Source organism: Callospermophilus lateralis, chromosome 3 (assembly GCF_048772815.1).
Source record: "Callospermophilus lateralis isolate mCalLat2 chromosome 3, mCalLat2.hap1, whole genome shotgun sequence".
Taxonomy (NCBI): Eukaryota; Metazoa; Chordata; class Mammalia; order Rodentia; family Sciuridae; genus Callospermophilus; species Callospermophilus lateralis.
This window is the reverse complement of record NC_135307.1, coordinates 28,863,270-28,881,448: the sequence shown is the minus strand read 5'-3', so window position 1 is coordinate 28,881,448 and position 18,179 is coordinate 28,863,270. Positions and strand designations below refer to the sequence as shown.

Sequence of the window (18,179 nt, the reverse complement as noted above, 5' to 3'; positions counted from 1 at the left end):
GGATCTGTATCCTGGGAGGAGTCTCCAGAGATGTTCCAAGTCAGGCACAGCATGGTAGTGAAGGAATATATCACAAAACCTCCTGTGGGCTCAGCAGGTGGTCCATAGTTCAAAGCCAGTACCACAGAAGGTGCCCTTTAAGGTGGTAGGTCCATGTTAGGGTATAGGGTGTACTCAACATGTGTCTGCTGGCTGATGGGTAGAAGGCTGGTCAAGCTGCTTATTAGCAGGGGAAGCCTTGCTGCCTCTCTGCAGCTTCTTCAGGGGCTGGCCCTTTTGGGGCAGTGGTGATAATTGTTCCTGAGGCCCATGTAGGGAGCTGGGCAGGAAAGACAGCTACCCCACATTCTTCACCTGCAGCCCACTGATTAGAGGGGCCAGTTCTGACAGGCAGGCAGGACATCCAGACCTGGCCAGCTGCTTCCACCACCCACTTCACCCCATTACCCCACCAGTCTACTCCACTGGATAGTACTGAAAAAGGGGTGGGACTTGAGTTTGCTGATTCCACCTCCTGCAGCACCCAGGCGCTGTGTGGGATCGAACTGTAGCAGCTGCTGGGAGAGACCAGGGGTCAGTACTCTGACAGGCCTTCCCTGCCCCCACCACTGAGGCAGGGGCCCACCCCTAAGGTCTCACTCACCATGGCCCTAGGTGGCTCACTCCCTGTTAGCCCTGCCTGTAAACCCCAGAGGGTATGGGCGGTCATTGGTGGCAGTTGGTCACCAATGTATAAGATTTCTATGCATTGCCCTTCCGTACCCACACAACACATGTGTCACACATAGTTGTGGGATGCTACGCCACCAGTCTTTAACCGTAGGCCAAGAACCCACCCACCTCTAGGTTGGGCTGCACCTCACCTCAGTCAGCAGGGAGGCTGCTGAGGGACTGAGCCACTCAGGCAGATGGAGCTGGGTATGAGCCTGGAATCCTGAGGGGTGGCTCTGTGACAGTGCCTGGAAGGACAAAAGGAGGACCTCTGAGGAGGCAGTCTCAGGAAAGTCTACACTCCAGTGGCAGCCAGGAACCCACCCCCACCCTCATGTCACATTCCATAGGGATGATGATAATGATGACATTGAGAGTTGCCTTTTGTTCAGGATCTACTAGGTGCCAGACCCTGTTCTGGATCCCTGACATACCTTATCATTAAAGACAAGAAGCAGGCTCAGAGGAAAAGGGACTTGTGCTGAGTTCAGGGTTGAACCCAGGTCCCTCTGGCTGCAAGCTTGCTATAAGTACCCATCTCGGGTGGCAATCGGGACAGGCATACTATTAGGAATGGCTCTGGGACTTGTCTCCTTACAGAGAAAAGCCTCCATGGGCTACTCATCTGACAGCTGACTATGTCTTGTTGCCTCCAGGGCCAAGGTAAGAATTGTATGCTATGCAGGATGTGGTGACATAGACTTCTCCATGCCCAAAGGTGCAGCTTTGGAGAGCAGAGGGGGTCTGTTTGGAGGTAAGGGTTAGCTGCTAGGAGCTCCAGGATGAAGACCAGAAACCCTAGCCTGCAGAGGTGGTGGGAGACTAGGAGAGCTGGATTGGTGGCGGTGGTGGTGGTGAATATTTGCAGCTAGGACTCTCAGAGGCCCCCAGATAGGGGACAAAAACAGGAGGGAGCCAGGAGGTCAGGTCTGGACTTCAGGTCACACTGCATCCACTCTGGCTGTTTCCTGCTCAGATGCAGTTTGGCCTCTCCCTTGCTTTCCAACCTAACCGGCCCCAGATGTGGTGCTGAGCTCATCCCAGGGGAGGACAAAGGGCAGTCATCATCCTGAGCAAGAGTGTTGTAGGGGAACCCTGAGCTCCTGGCTAACCCAAACAAGACAGGGCAGCTACTGCCCTAGATGAAAGGCCTGCCCCCTCCCTTCCTTATCCTCCCATTTAGATCTGGGGCAGAAGTCCCTAAGGGCATAGGTAGGAGGAGCCAGCAGTGGGCAGAGGAAGCTCCGGATGATCCAGGGAAGGAGGGTTGTCAAATTCCACTCTCTCTTCAAACCTTAGCCTGGTTTCTCTTCCAGAAGCCTTCCCTAACTGTCCCAACTTAACACTCATAGAAGCTGACCATCTCATTTGCTATAGCTGCTAGCGCAGTGGGGTGCTGTGTGCCCATGGCCTGGTGGAAGTGTCCTCCTATATCCCTGGTGGCCTGCAGGGGTGGCAGGACTTTCAGCCCCATGACCAGATCTTAGAGAACCATGCAGCCTCTGCCCAGTCACTGAATGACTGGACGCAGCAGTACCCACAGGGCTCCACACCCTGCTAGCTACTCACCTTTCCCGTCAGCAGTTCATACAGCAGTGACCCAAAGCTCCACCAGTCACAGGCTTCCGTCAGCTCAGAAATCCCACCCACCTCTGCGGGAACAGGAACACACACATCCCTGCCTCACTCAAAAGGGCTCTCTCCATTCTTCTCATCCTACCACATACTGTCCATCCCCTCTGTCATCCTTAGCCCCTAGAATCAGTCCACACAGAAGTACTAAAGGCCAAGCCCCACCCCCTGCCTTCTTGCCTGGGGCACTGTACAGGAGCTCCGCAGCCTCCTGGCAGCACTGGGGCTCCACTTCTGACCACTGGCCAAAATATGTGAGCCGGATGTGACCTTCATGTCCAGTGTGAATAGGAAGGAATGACAGGGGACAATGGTTGAGGGTACCGTCACCAAGCAGCTGGCATGGGGGAGGTGGTTCCAGGGCTTCCCCCAACACAGTCACATGGTGGGAGCCAAAGGTTGCCATGCTGGACAGTCTCCCCAAGAACATAGCCCCTGAGACCCAGAGGCTCACAGGATGTTCCTGGGAGCTGCTACCCCAGTCTCATGGGGACAAAGGCCAGCCAGACTCCATCAGAGTCCAATGAAAGGCTGGATGCAGGTAGGGGAAAGTGGCACATAACCTAAGAGGTCACCTTGACCCTGGGGGTATCCACTTGAGAAGGGCAGGGGTAGTGAGACTGGGCCTCCTACCTGCCTGGTCCAGGAGCAGGTTCCTGGGGTTGAGGTCCTGGCACAGCACCCCCTGCTCGTGTAGTGCTTCCAGTGCCACCAACATCTCAGCTGCCCACTGCTTCACCTTCTCCTCCTTCACGCTCCAGACAGCCCCACTGCCCCCTAGGCTGGCCCTGCCCTCTGATGGGTGGCTCTGACCTCTGCCTAGGCCACAGCCCCCCAGCACCCGGCCAGCCCCCTTGCGAACCCAAGGGATCCCCCAAGGGGGCCCAGGGTCTGACCTCTGGCCAGCCCGCCTGGCTTGCAGGTTCAAGCCACTGGGGGCTTTTGTTAGGTCCAAGGAGCAGGAAGTGTTGGTCTTGCCTGTGGATTCACTTTCTGCTTCTCTCTGGGGTCTGAGGGAGGGGGCCTCCTTGGTGGCGGGAAGGCTCTGAGAAGTCCAAGGAGGTTCCGCAGGGATGCTGGCCTGCCTGAGGGTGTGGCCTGGGGGGAGCTGTGCTGGGTTCAGGAGACTGAGGCTGTGGCTGGTGTTGAGCTGGGCCTTCACCTTCTCCTGGGTGGAGCCAGACCTGAGCCCAGAATGTTGGGGGCACGTCTGGGAGAGCAGGTGGGACCAGAGAGTGCCTCCTGGGCCAGGCAGAGGGAGCAGTGAGCGTGGGAAGGGAGAAGAAGGGCATGGACACCAGGTCTGGTCTCACTCCCGCCTCCCCTCCATGCTGGGTGTGGACCTCCACCTGCCTGGGCTCCTTCCCTGTTCAACCTCTTCACCTCTGCCCCTGCCTGCCACTCAGCCTCGAAGGCCCAGCCTCCCAGCCTGCATAGGTGCTGAACCCCAAGACTGCTGTATTTATTGTTGATGGCCTTGTTCTGTATGGTGGGTTCACCAATGTTCAACATATTCTAATTTTTTTTTCCTTTTTCATAGGAAGACTTATGTAACGACATTCAAAGACCAGGCAGGAATCCATGACAGCTCTATGTCATGACTCAAGGATGTACCTCATTTTTAAAAAATCACTATAATCATCAATAAATATAGTTACATGGCTCAGTTCCTGTCCTTAAGGCTTCAGTCACCACCATCCTGTGTGGCCATTCTGAGAGACGGGCACCAACCAGAAAAATGAGAAGAGCCAAGACAAGAGGAAATGGTGACCAAGGAGACAGTGTATAAATGCTGTCTCATCTGCTTACATGCAGACATCCTCCCAGCCCCTCTGGCACCAGATGTGCCTGGTGCCAGGTCCTGCCACCAATCTCCAGAAAGGCTGGATCCCTGATCTCTACTGTGCATCTAGTGAAAGCCACAACCCTCCCCAGGGCTCAGTATTTTAAGGGGGTAGGTGTCAACAATACCAAAGGCCCAAGCTGCTGAGGGGCCCCCTCACCTTGCACATGTTCCAAGTGCAAGAAGATGGAGTCCTCACTCACGGAATACCGTAGCAGCTTTGTCATGTAGGGCACTCCATGCGGGATTATGGTCAGCCGCTCCCGGTTCACCACGTGGCACCTGGGCAGGCTCTGGGGAGGGAGTAGGGTGGGCAGGTCAGCTGGGACTGATCAGAGGCTGCCACTTTTAGGGATCATCTTAGTCCTTGCTTCAGGGGAACCCAGATGAGAAGTGGGAGCCACTCTGAGGAGCAAATGCCTCCCCAGTTTCTGACCTGGCTTCCCCTTCTTTCCCCAGGAATCAGGTCCTCCACCCTCCTGGCCAAGGTGAGGGTGTGTGTGTGTGTGTGTGTGTGTGTGTGTGCACGCACGCGTGTGTCTGGTTAGGAGGCAGGGGCCATGTTCAGGGGCAAAACAAGCAGCTTTTAGATTTGGAGGGAGCATGGGCTCCTGATACACATTCTGAGGACGGGGTTCCCCAGAAGGAAGGAAGGAAGAACTCTGAGGAAGTCCCAAGGGGAATGCAGCATGGCGGGAGCTGGGCGGCACCTGCCTTCACCACGAAGGTCCCTCCAGTTGCTGGGTCCTGGACCAGCTGCACCTGCCAAAGTCCAGGAGGCACTGGTCAAGGTACATGACAATTCCTGGGGCTCTTTGCACCCCTCCCCCCACCAGGCTTCTCCACCAAGCTGATCCTCCAGGGAAGGGCAGGGAGGGCAGGCTTTGGTGGCTCAGAGATGTCCTCCACCTCTAAACTGACATCTACTTTGTTCTGTTCTACCCTGCTAGATCTGCAGGTCTCAGCTCTGGGGCTACTTCCTCCAGCATCTGGGGCTCCTGGTCCATCCACAGTGCATTCTGTGCTCACCCTCGGGGAAGCCTTGTCATACCGTGTCTCATTACATATTTGCTCCCTGGACTCTGAGCTCCCTGAGGGCAGGGACCACACTATCTAGTTTCATATTCCCAGAGCCAAGCACAGCACAGGAATGGAGCAGGTACTTCACACATGGCTAGTGAGTGGCCCCAGTACCAGTTGCTGGGGCTGGGAGGACTTTGATGTGAGAAGAACTTCTCTCCCCCTTCTTGCCCATGGTTGGCCAGGGCTCACATAAGGAGATCAACCCTTCACTTAGACTTCACCCAGAGCCCACCATTCTGCAGGGTCTGAAGGTGTCACAGCCAGAAGGGACCTCACTCACTTCCTCTGATCCTTGTTTTACAAGTGAGGAAGCTGAGGCTCTGAGTGTACAGCTCCAGGTCATGTGGGCTGAACCATTCCTGGGCTTGGCAATCTTCTTGGGGTCTCTCCCCCTGACCTGCTGCACCTCCTTTTATAAAAAAATAAAGCTCTCTAGCCAGGAGTAGGTCCTGGACCAGCTGCACCTGCCAAAGTCCAGGAGGCACTGGTCAAGGTACATGACAATTCATGTACCTCGAGGGTGTGTTTGTGTGTGTGTGTGTGGCGAGGCGCTAAGCAAAAGTGAGGCAGTAAGCAAAAGCGAGGCACGCAGCAGCTCAGTGAGATCCTGTCTTTAAATACAAAAAAAAGGGGGCTAGGGATGTGGCTCAGTGGTTGAGCATCCCCAAGTTCAATCCCTGGTACCAAAAAAAGAAGGAAAAAAAGTTCTTTAGCCAGGTGTGGTTGTGCCTTACAGCTACACAGGAGGCTGCAGCAGGAAAGTTGGTTAAGCCCAGAAGTTCAAGGCCAGCCTGAATGAATAAATCTCTCTCTGGAGGCTGTCTTCAGAAAGCAGCCCCTCCTGGTGTTAGTTTTGGTTACAGGTAGCATTCAGCCCATCGCTGGTCCACACCTTGTTTGGAGTTGGGTCATTGACTCAACTGGGTGGGCCCAGCTGTAGGAGGGGGCACATGGATGTGTCAGGACAAGAAGGCAGAGGGCTCAGCCTAGATAAGGGGCATGTGGATGCAAGACAGCACCCTGGTGTTGTGACTCCTTGGCCATGATGATGAGTGGGAATCAGACCCTAAGGCCAGACACTGGTGACAATGCAGCCAGGATTAGGGTAGGGGAAAGTGCATTGCACATCTACATATTGGACAAGTGAGGCAATGTTTTCTACCACCAAATGGAATTACAAATGTCCGCCTTCTCTGCATCATGGGCTTGATGAAGCCTCACATGGGCAAGCCTCTGGGATTGCACAGACTGTGAGAATGGCGTTTATCGCGGTTGCCAATCATGTAGTCTCTCTGAACCTTGCTCTTCTTAACTGCAAAGTGGGTTCATAGCCGTTCCTCCTCCAGAGGGTCATTAGGGGGTTTGATTAAAGCAGTCAATCGAAGTACAAACCCTCATAATCCATAGCAATTATCAAAAGGCATTGTAGAAGAAATCTATATTGGCTATGAAGAGTTCACTCTGTGCTAGGTACTTGTCACAGGTTACTTTATTCCCACAACCTACCAGGTGACAGTTACTAGTGGCCCATTTTATTGATGAAGAAATTGAGGTTCAGAAAGGTGATATAGCCCACCTATGGTCCCACTGCTAAAAAGGAGCAGTCAGGATTTGACTTAGGGCAGGCTGATCCCAGAGTCCTGAAGACCTCACTGCAGCGGGGGGGCATGACTAGGTGACCATGGCAAGTTCCTTCCCTTTGGGACTCATTTTCCCCACTATTAGTAAACAGAAAGGAGCAGACTAGATGAGTGCCAGCCCTTTGCCTGGGAGGTGTCCCTTTGACCACCAGAGGTCTCCCCTTCAGCAGCCAGAGACAGATCCCTGGTTTTGGCTCCTTGACCAAACTTGTGCAATGTTTGAAAAAGAAAGGCAGAAAATTCTGGGATAATTTCAGAGAACAGAGTTTCCCACAAGTACCGACACCCCGGATAATTCCCCACCATCCCATGCCAAGTGGGATTCCCCACCACCTTGTCCTGGGCAAGGCCCTCTTGATTTACTATCCAAAAAACCATCAGTGAAGGCAAAGCCAGAATGGCCACTTTACATACACATTGAAAGATTTTGTGTTTAAAAAAAAAAAAAATCAAAGCCTAACTATTTATCTAGAAAGAATTAGGCCAAAACATTAACAGCAATTATCTTGGAATTAGATAGCAGTAAGTTTTGACTTGTTTTTTTTTTCCAGTTTTAAACTCCTTTCTCTTTCATTATATTCTAAAGGGCAGAAAAGAGGGCATTTTCCCATTAATGCAACCAAACAAAAAAATCCCCTTCTTCTTTTGCTTAGTGGCCTGAGGGACCGAGTACTATCTAGTTAGTACTCGACTTCCATGAACCTCAGTTTCATTCTCTGTCAGACAATTATTATGATGCAACAAGTTCAGTAGGACTTCCTGCCAAGGTAGAAATATTGTATATCTGCAATGTCCAGTGTCGAAGCCATTAGCTTTATGTGACCAGTTAGCCCTTGAAATATGGCTAGTGCCATTAAGACAGAATACTTGATTTTTTTTTTTTTTTTTTGAGAGAGAATTTCAATATTTATTTTTTAGTTCTCGGCGGACACAACATCTTTGTATGTGGTGCTGAGGATCGAACCCGGGCCGCACGCATGCCAGGCGAGCGCGCTACCGCTTGAGCCACATCCCCAGCCCTGATTTTAATTACTATTAACGTAAATTGTGTTATGTGGCTAATGGCTTCTATACTGAACAGCAACTGTGAGGACCTCTTGCCACAGCACTGGAAATGGCAACATGCCTCATAAATGTCAGGTGAGTCTGATAACTGGAAAGATGGAAGGCAGTTTGGGGTGCCTCTTCTTACTTTTCTTAAAAGGTGACTTTTTTTATTTTTAGAAAAAAACCCTACTGAGATTTTTGGGACACAGAGATGATTAAAACTTTGGTGAAACACAATAAACCCTCTCTTTAAAGATGCCCAAATCTAAGTCCCAGGAGGAATCTTGAATGGAGCAAATAATCCAAAAGATTCAAATAGGTTCTCCAACTCAAAGGCCCACTGAGTATGTGAAAGTGTGTGGGTGCGGGCGCGGAAGGGGACAAGACAAATAGGAGGGCCCGCACTCGCTTGAAGTGCTCAGCTTCTCCAACCAGGTGGGAATGCAAACCCTGAATTTCCAAGTATTTTGATTTTTTTCAGGAGAAGCCAGAAATCTGGATTTCTTATTTGAAATCTGCATGTTTTAAAATATTGGTGACAATCAAAACCAAAAACACCCCTGTGTTTGAGCCAAATAAAGCAAGAAGTGACTTGAATAACCTTTTTCTTCTTCGTGCCTGACTCAGAGGCTGGCTTCTGGAAGAAGCTCAACAAAAACTGAGTGACATCTCCCTGGTCCCCAGGTTCCTTGAAGATGAATCCTTGGGTGTCCTGGCTGTCTACATAAACCCTGGCCCACGCACCTCCCTGCTCCCTGCTCCCCCTACCCCTGCCAACTTCTCTTCAGCCCCTAGGGACCCCCCCAAAAAAACAAAACAAAACAAAAAAAAAAACCTGGACACCTTAGGGCATCTTTGCTGCCTTCCTAAGCCTGCAGCTGCCTTGGGCTGGCACTGTGTTGCCACCCAGATCTGCTTAGGCAGTGCTATGGAATGGGCCCAGTGGCCCTAACACCTTTCCTAATTTGGGGAAAGTGCTGTTCCTGTCTTGGGTATGACACAGGAAAAGTAAGCAGGGTCTCAGGAGGGAGCTGAATCCATAAACTGAGTGTGCACGAAAGGGTCACAAAGAAAGAGGGCAACCTGGAGATAGCATGGTTAAGTCTGGCCTTAATTTGTGCTTTCAATCTGCACAGCCCTCAGAGTTGTGCTGGAGTTAAACAAATTTGAGGGATGCTGTGTCACACGCCTCCCTCCTGGAGTCTCCAAGACTCCAAGTATACATTTGCATCCTAAAAGCTCAGAGAACTCCTATCATCCCCACCCCCCAAAAAAAGTAATGGAACCCTAACTCACTGTTTCTCAAACTTATTTAACTTGGAACACCCTTCATCATAACACCTATGGTTTAATGGGAAATGGTCGCCTCCCCAGCCTATCCATGGGAGTGGCTGTGCTTGGTCAAGGTCAGGCTGGGGCTGCATCCACTGAGATAGCGCAGGCGGAGGGGGACTGGCAGATGGAAGCTGGCTGGGCCTTTGGTGACAGTCTGGGGTCTGTTCCAGGGACCTAGGAGAAGCAGCTGTAGCAAAGCCTGGGGCTGGGAGCCTGTGCCTCTTCACTTGCTCATGTCACTTGCACTGGGAGCCATCAAACATGCATGGAATATATTTGCATGTGCCAGGCCTTTCCCCAAAATGATTTCATTTTCCTTCCCAGATCATCCTTTGTGGAGAGAATTCCCACCCCACTTTACAGATGAGTAATCCAAAGCTCAGAGCACTGAGGGACTTGCCTGTGGTCACCTTGTGCACTGCCAGGCAGGGGTCTGCTCCCCACAACCCCTCCTCCCACCAGCAGCCATGCCAACCTGTTGCATAGGGGGAAACCCACACTGGTCTGTTCTCTATAAACCCAGAATCACCAAAATCATCCAACAACTGTTTTAAGTTTCAGAGTCTTGGGTTCAGCTCTGGGTTCAACCTCTAACACCACAGATGTGGGGTGGGGTCCAGGCATCTATATTTTCCAAGTGATTCTGATAAATGGCCAGTCTGAGAAAAAATTGCTTTAGGGATACTCAGGGAGCCCTGGATGGAGGACAGAGGGGAATCTGACTGGCTCAGCTCTCATTTGACATGTTTGTCCCTCTGATTCCCCACTTTAATAATGAATGCCCTGAATGAGGGTTGAGATGTCATCTCCTGTCTTCCTGTCTGCCCTGAATTAAGGAAATTCAGATGATGGTGGGGGTGCCAGAAGAAAAGGAGAGAGTTCCCAGGCCCTGGACAAGGCAGGCCCACTTGGTCCTCTGCTGAAGAGCTTTGCATGAGCACATTCCAGTCACAGGGAGTGTTCAGCTGTGTGTGGTGGGCTGCACCCCTGGGGTGCAGAGTGAGAGTAGGTGGGGGTCTGTGAGGAGTGGGAGTGGGCAGGGCACATTGCCTGTCTTGTGCCCTGAGCAGCTTCTCCCTGGCCTCTGCTGGCTTTCTGTGTCTGGTCAGAGCACTGTGGAGAGGGTGCTGGCTGCCTCTCCTCCTTCCCCGCTACCCTCTCAGGACCTGACTGGAGCGTGAGAGTGGGGAAGGAGGGGCCCCTGGACTCAGCTGTGCTCTCCTCTGACCCTGTCCACCTGCCCCTGGAGGAGTGCAGGCGGCACTTCAGTCCCATGGCCATCCTACCCACCTCTCCCCTCTGCCACCCTGGATGGCACCTACACCCGTGTCTCCCTCCCACTCCTTGGGCATCCACTCACCTTGTCGATGACCCCAACCACCCTGCAGCCCCTCAGCTGCTCCAGGGCAGTGCTCAGTGTGCGGATAGGCCGGAGCCTCAAGCTGCTGAATCCCTGTGGAGGAGGGAGACAGGCACATGTGGGCTCAGGGTTGACTTGCCTCAGGGGTTCCTGGCAGCTGGGAGAGCAGTGAGTACCACAGTGAGTAGGACCAGAGTCCAGGCAGACCCCACCTCACAGGGACAGGCTGAGTTAACAAGCTGGCCTTGACTCGTGGGGGCCCACATTGGTCCAGGGTGGCCAGGCTGACCATTTGGCTCAGCTTCTGCCTTGCCCTCCAAGCCTTCCAAAGTTCTCAGGGTTTCAGAAGTCTCTCAAAAGCCCCATCCACAGATGCTTCAGGGTAAGGGATGGGAAATAACCTGGGCACATGAGGGTTAAGGGAACATGGTTTGAAGAGCAAGCCATCTGCCTTGGGTTAAGGCAGCCTGCAAGATCCAGTGAGCCTAGTTGGTGCACACGTTTGCCTGTGCACACAAGTAGGCATGGGAACTGTGCATGCATTTCAAACCCTGACCAAGTACCCACGGGGTTAGCAAAAGCCACATGGGGAGAGCCCTGGGCAGACATGTGTACGTTTGCATTCATGTGTTTATGTGTGCTCCAGAGACCAGGAGCCTGCTCATTCATAAGAGAAACAGGCCAGAGGCTCCATACATGTGAGCACGTGAATGCAGCCCTATGCAAGCTGGGGTGGCTGTGTCTGTAAAGTCCTCTGTGACAGCGCGAGACTGGACTAGGGATGAATCAGTGAGTGCCTGAGAATGAATGAGCTGTGAGGGTGTGGGGGATGGAGGAAGCCAGAGAACAGGAGGGGCAGCTCTGGCACCACAGGCTGGCCAACTCTGGGCCTCAGCTCTCTCCCTCAGGGCCCTCCCCTGATAAGGGGCCTGGGGAGGGTCTCCTCACCGTGTTGGGACTGGTTCCACTGCCCAGTGTCCGCTGCAGGTGGCAGTTGAAGATCTCCTCAGCCCGCCGCAGGTACTTGGTGACTTTTAGTTTTACTGCCTCGCGTCGCTCCTTGTTGGGATCCACTGTAGGGAAATGAGGGTCACCAGGGACTGGCCCTATCTCCCACCCCTGGCCCTCCCCCAGCTTCAGCTGCCCACCCTTCACCCTCCATAGCAGATGGCTCCTATTTCCAAGACTGCTTCAGCAGCTTCTGTCCCCAGATCTGCTGACCCCCGAGTGAGGAGGAGGAGGACGAGGAAGATGGCACAGTTAGCCAGCTATACTTTACAGTTGGCACCCACCACCTCTCTGGCCACCATCACTCCATGGAAAGGGTCAGGGTGGGGATCCCATGTCCATTTATTCAGAGTGGAGATGAAGTTCCTGGAGAGCATTGCGCCCTCCATCTCTGAGGTCCAATGTGAAAGGGCATCAGGGTTGAGACCAGACCAGAATTCCATAGACAGGCCCAAAGCCCAGGCTTGGAAGGGCCTCTTTAGCAAGAGCATAGGAAGCTGAGTGGGGGCAACTCCTGCCTGTGGCCTGTTCACAGGCCCTCAGGGGTCTCAAACTGGCCACAGCACTAGCCTTTCTCCCATTACTCTGCCCTGAGCAGGCCTCTCTCTCCTCTCCAGGCCCTCCCTCTGGAACACCTTGGGCTTCCACTGGATAACGCACGTGCTGTTCTTCAGCATTCAAGTTAGAGTTTTCATTTCTAGAAAATGCCCCCCATTAGCCCCATCTGGCCTGTTTCCCGATCCTCTCACACTTCCTCCTTATTGTTCTTCCTCTCACACTTCCTCCTTATTGTTCTTCCCACTAATTGGCCATTATCAACTCTTAGCCACACATGACCCTGGAGTGCAAGCTCCAGGGGGCAGCAACCCACTCAGACCCAGGGGTGGCCAAGTATGCTAAGTCAAGCACACAGCCTTGGCAGCCAAAACTGCTTCCACCCCAGCTGTGCCCCCTGGGAGTGGTGGAATCTTGAGCAAGCTATTTAATTGCCCATGACTCAGTTTTCTCATCTGGAAAATGAGTCTAAAAAAAAAGTTCCTGTGGTGCCTGGCTGCAAATGCCTATAGTTCAAGCTACTCTGGCAGCTGAGGTGGAAGGAAGGCTCTTGAGCCCAGGAATTCAAGATCAGCCTGGGCAAGACCCCCATCTCAACGAGACCCCATCTCAAAAAAAAAAAAAAATAAGAAGAAAGGAAAATGTTCCTACATATTCATAATTATATGCAACAACCAATATGATCATTTCTATTACTGTGAGGTTAAATACAGGTAGAGCCCTTAGAAGGGAGCCTGGTACAGAGGAACAGCTTAATAGATGCTAGCTATCATTATTGTCCATCATAGATACCCTGCAGGGCTAGCATAGTGCCCTGCCAAACAGCAGAGGAACAAAGAACAGGACAGATGCATGATAGGGCAAGCCCTGTTCTGGCCCTTCCCCTCCCACGCCCTGTTGCTGCCCAGACCCCCCTCACCATGCACACCGCGGAGCAGCACGTCCACACCGTTCTGGTAGTGGTTGAAGGCTGCCTCGTAGTCCTCACTAACATCACGCTCCAGGGCCAGCCGGATCTGCGTGGCCGCATCCACCAGGTAGTCACGCTTGGTCATGTCAGGTGCTCCCACAGCCACCCTGTTGCGAATCTGCTCTAGGTATACACAGGCCTGGGATCGTGCTCTCGAACAGGGCTCAGGCTCCAGACCTGGGCCAGGCAGGCATTCAAAGGCCACCAGACTCATGGCTGCCTTGCAGCTGGGATCTGGAATTAGCAAATGCATTGGGGAGGACCTAGCTGGGAGTGACACTACTCTCTGTACCCTGAATGTTGAAGAGACTATTCACCTCCAAAAGCCAGAAGGATGAGAGCTAATGTGCATAAGTTCCCCCGCAATGAGCCAGATCCTCCCCAAGTGGTGGTAATGATAGAACAACACAGCTTTTTCTCTTCTCCATTCAAATTCAGTTCAAAAGGCTGGGCACATGGCATCTGTCTGTAACCCCAGCAGCTTGTGAGGCTGAGGTGGGAGAATCACAGGTTCAAAGTCAGCCTCAACAACTTAGCAAGACCCTGATTCAAAAAAATAAAAAGGGCTAGGGATGTGACTCAGTGGTTAAACACCCCTGGGTTCAATCCCTGGAATAAAAAAATATACATATTTTAAAAATTCATCTCAACAAATATTTCTTAAGCATATATTATATGTTGAGCACCGGAGAAGGTTGAGGCTATCTGTGACCCAGAGCTGCCTTCATGGGACCTCCACAGAGCAAATCTGGTATGTCGCACATGTTAAACAAGTGGAGTCCACACATTCTGAGCTCAAAGGCAGTTCCTCACACTGCTCCCCGCTAGCTATCATTATTGTCTGTCACAGACACTCCCTGTGCCCCTATGGAAATCTCATTTGCCCTTTGGTTCAGCTCAGTGACACCTCTCCCAGGACAAGATGGACTGTGTGTTCTTTGTTTTGTTTCTCTTGGTCCTGAGGTCAGTGTGGCCAGTGAGTGAGGACCCTCCAGGAACCAGCAGAGAGCTGGGTATAGAGCCCAGCCTTGAAGTCCACGGGTAGATAAGATAACTGAGTGGCAGATTTGGTGCCACTATAGATGGAGTTTGCTGATAAAGGGCAGGAAGGGGCAGGGTGACCCGCCTATGGAGGGGATGGCTTTGACCTCCTGGCCCTGTCTGGGAAAGCCACTAAGCCATATGGCTTCCAAGGGCCTGACAGCAGCTCCTCCCTCAGCAATGTGTGTCACAGATGGGCAAAGGATAAGAGCAGAGGCTGCGGCAGAGGCAGAGAGTCTCAGAGAGAGGCCAGCCATGCTGCCTATGCCCCTTCCTGTAGCCTCTCTGCCACCTTTGTCCTCAGGTGTCACTGGGAAAGGGCCAACAGGGAACTTCCAAGCCCAGGTCTGTTTGGCCTCTGTTCAGAGAGAGACACGAAAACAGGATGCACGGAGGGGTGGGTAGGAAACCCACACCCCCGCCCTGCCCCCGACAGCGAGGAGCTGGTCCCTGGCCAGGATGCAGCCGGGAGGATGAGGGAGGCCACCCGTCCCCGCCCCGCCTAGCTCAGGGGACATTCTGCTATGAGGCCTCTGCTCTGGAGGCACCAAGGCCGATGGGGCTGTGCTGCCCGGTCAGGCCCTGCCGGGCCGGGTCCCGCCTTCCGAGCCGCATGTCCACGCTTGGGCACCGCAACCGGCACGTGCAGCCCGCGAGTCCCCGGCACGAGGGTGCACGGTCCCCCAGGGATGGCCGAGGAAGGCTGGGCTGAGGAGGTGGGAGGAAGGGGCCTCGTCGCCTGGGAGGATGGAGGAGCGGGAAAACACCGTACCTGCCCGAGCCAGGCGCCCGGTCCGCGGGGCCGGATCTCCCCGATGGCCACCGCCCCTTCAGCCCAGCCGGCGAGTGCGCTCGGCCGCCCGCTGCCTGCGGCCCTCGGGTCAGGTGCTGGGGGTCTATCCCGGTGCGGCCCGGCCATTGGCTGCCGATGAGCTCATCCTCCACCCGTTAGAATAAACCACCAATCACCGCCCGGCTCGGGTCTGCCGGCCCTTAAAGTCGCAGGGTCGGCGCTCCTGGGTGCTGCGCTTGGGAGTGGGGCTGCGAGTTAGAAGAGGGAGGTGGTGGGGTCGGGAGAGGAGGTCTATTGTCCCCCAGGGAGGAGAGCGGGGCTGCTTCAGAAATCTGGGTCGACTCAAAAACACTCGTGGCACTTCTAAGGTTTTTCTCATTCATTACTTCATTCGCTCGTTCAACTATTTAATCAGGTGTCCAGAGTGTACCCTGCCCTAGAGGCTAGCTGTTGAGGGGCTAGATGCAATGAGGGTCTAAACAGCTCTGTGCAGGTCTTCCTGGGGTTGAGTCTCCAGAGGGACACCGGGATTTAAGAGCTAAAAAATAGCCCCTCCCCAGCGCACACCTGTAATCCCAGAGACTCCGCAGGCTGTGGCAGGAGGAATGCAAGTTCTGAGGCCAGTGTTAGCAATTTAGGAGATCTCCAGCAGCTCAGAGGGACCCTGTCTCAAAATAAGAAATAAAAATGGCCGGGGACTCGGGGCCAGTGGTACACTCCTGTAATCCCAACGGCACAGGAGGCTGAGACAGGAGGATCTCCTGTCTCCAGCTTCATCAACTTAGTGAGGCCCTAAGCAACTCAGCAAGACCCTGCCTCTAAATGAAATATTTAAAAGGGCTGGAAATGTGGGTCAGTGGTTAAGTGCACACTGAATAATAGAGTTCAGATTCGGTTTTATTATGAGGGAGAAGGGGCACAAGGGTCTATGACCTAGTCTGGGGGTCAGAAAGTTTTCGGGAGAGAGTGATACATGAACTGAGTCTTGAGTTTGAGAACACAAGCCTCACCTGAGCCCTTAATGGGGAGGGGGGTACCTGCACTGTCCTTCTCTACTGCTCTGGCTGTCCCCTGGATACAGTTCCATACAGTTCCCCTCTCCTCACTCCCACTTTTCCATCCTCACTCTCAGCCAGAGTTGTTGCTTTCCCCTTCCCTTGAAGACAGTGGGCCACAGATTCCTACCCAGCCCCCTGCCAGGTTTGCGTGCACACAACTTCCTCACCTCTTCCATAGAAGGTCTGGCCTGCACCCCATCGAAGCTCGTGTTCCATGAGTCCCATGCCATCACCACTCCAGGAGACCACTCTAGCAATTCTTCCCTTTCCTATGTTATTAATGTTTGGTTCCCATTGGCTCATTCCCATCTGATATAAACAATACCATCTCTCCCTTCTTAAAAGCAAAGCTGCAAAATTTAGAAGGCTGAAGCAGAAGAATGGATTGAGCCCAGGAATTTGGGGCCATCTTGGAGTGAGACCCATCTCTTAAAAAAAGGGGGGGGATAAAGAAAACAAAATAAAAGTTACTCTGGGCCTTACTTCTGAGATAGGTGGGTTCTCAGGGAAATTAGAGACCTACCAGTATGACCCGCCACACTTGCCTTTTTAGTTAAATAAACAAAAGTTCCATGGATATGGAACTTATCTATGGGAATAGATAATAGGTTTCCTTTTTGGAGTCATAAACTATTCTAGATTAGATAGTACTTATGGTTGTACAACCTTGTGAATACACTAAGAACCAGTGAATTATACATTTTGTAAGGGTAATTGTCCTGATGTCTCAGTTATCTCTGTGTATGCTTGAACCAGATCAACCAGGACAACAACAGAATCAACTTAAATGTCACCAGATTCAAAGACCCACACAATGTGCCCACAACTGATTTGTGGCTCGACTGCTTAACCAGAACTTTCTGAATCCTAAATATCAAATGATTGACATGGAATTTGATGTTTACCAAAGCTTGCCTGGGAAACTGCACTTGTCATATATGTAGCCAGAGAGCTCTGCCTTGGGTGTGTCCCTCATGTCCTCTTCTCTGAGAAGCAGGGGTGTCCACACCCTGCCTTTAGGGTGTGTGGACCTTTGCAATCCTTCAATGAATAGTTGCTTGTGCTTTGCTTCCCACAAGTCCTGGAATTCTTTTCAGTGGTGTGAGTCAAGAACCCCAGACACTCTCCTCGTGGAGCCTAGTTGCCATTCTACTACCTCCTTGGAGGGACTTCTTTCCCCTTCTGGTGACATTCCCAATTATCTACCACTATAGGTTTGCAGCAAAATTCCCTAAAAGAGATCTAGATAATTGTTACCAGTTTCTCATTGTCCACTTTTTTTTTTTTTTGTACCAGCAATTGAACCCAGGGTGCTTTACCACTAAGACACATCCCCAGCTATTTTTATTTTTTTTTTGTTTTGAGACAGGGTCTTGATAAGTTGCCCAGGCTGGCCTCAGACTTGCCATCCTCTGGCCTCAGTCTCCAGAGTAGCTGGGATGATAGGTACACTTCCACTTTTTCTTGAACCCTCTTCCGTGGGGCTGTTCTGTCCCACACTCCTCCACAACTGCCCTTGGTCAAGTTACTGATCACCCTCCTGGATGCTAAACCAGTGGTGGTTTCTCATTCGCCAGCGTTCTTGACCTAGTGGGAGTATCTGAACAGGTGGTTGTGTCTTCCTCCTCTTGCCCCAAGCTCTCCAGGCCCACCCTCTCTGGTTTCCTCCTTTCTCCCTGGCCATCGATTCTCAGTTTCTTTTGGTGGCTTTCCTTTTCCTTGTCAGCTGCTGAATGTTAGTGTCTCAGGGCTCAGTTTTCTTTCCCTCTATTCTTGTGTTCTTAATGAGAGATCGTACCTTGTCTCGTGATTTTAAATATTATACTTTCCTGTACCGCTGATTCTGTATTTATATCTCTCAGCTCTCACCTCTTTGCCTCTTTAATTATTTTAGTAGTCCTAATAAAACATTTCAAATTCAAAATGTCCAGAACTAAACTCTCAAAACACCCTATGGAATGGGAGAGAAAATATGGAAATCATTAATCAGATAAAGGTCTTGTATCCAGAATATACAAAGAGTCTTTACAACTTAACAATAAAAAGATAAGCCAATTTAAAAGAGAGAAAAAGAATGGAATAGGCATTTCTCCAAAGAAGATA

The 18,179-nt window shown here is 52.1% G+C and overlaps 1 protein-coding gene across 4 annotated transcripts; it reads right to left on the bottom strand.

Moving 5' to 3' along the window:
• Nucleotides 1-443: 443 nt before the first annotated feature.
• On the bottom strand, nucleotides 444-13,398 carry Rps6kl1 (ribosomal protein S6 kinase like 1). 4 transcript variants are annotated; one of them, XM_076848085.2, is made up of 10 exons: nucleotides 13,134-13,398; nucleotides 11,600-11,724; nucleotides 10,652-10,744; nucleotides 4,901-4,948; nucleotides 4,347-4,479; nucleotides 2,977-3,585; nucleotides 2,524-2,613; nucleotides 2,281-2,363; nucleotides 864-959; nucleotides 444-554 (listed from the first exon to the last, which is right to left on the bottom strand). In XM_076848085.2, the coding sequence occupies exons 1-10, from the start codon at nucleotides 13,396-13,398 to the stop codon at nucleotides 444-446; spliced, it is 1,653 nt and encodes a 550-aa protein (XP_076704200.2). The 4 variants fall into 4 exon arrangements, with proteins under 4 accessions (XP_076704200.2, XP_076704202.2, XP_076704201.2 ...); XM_076848087.2 differs by having other exon boundaries at nucleotides 13,164-13,398; XM_076848086.2 differs by lacking the exon at nucleotides 4,901-4,948.
• Nucleotides 13,399-18,179: the final 4,781 nt, after the last annotated feature.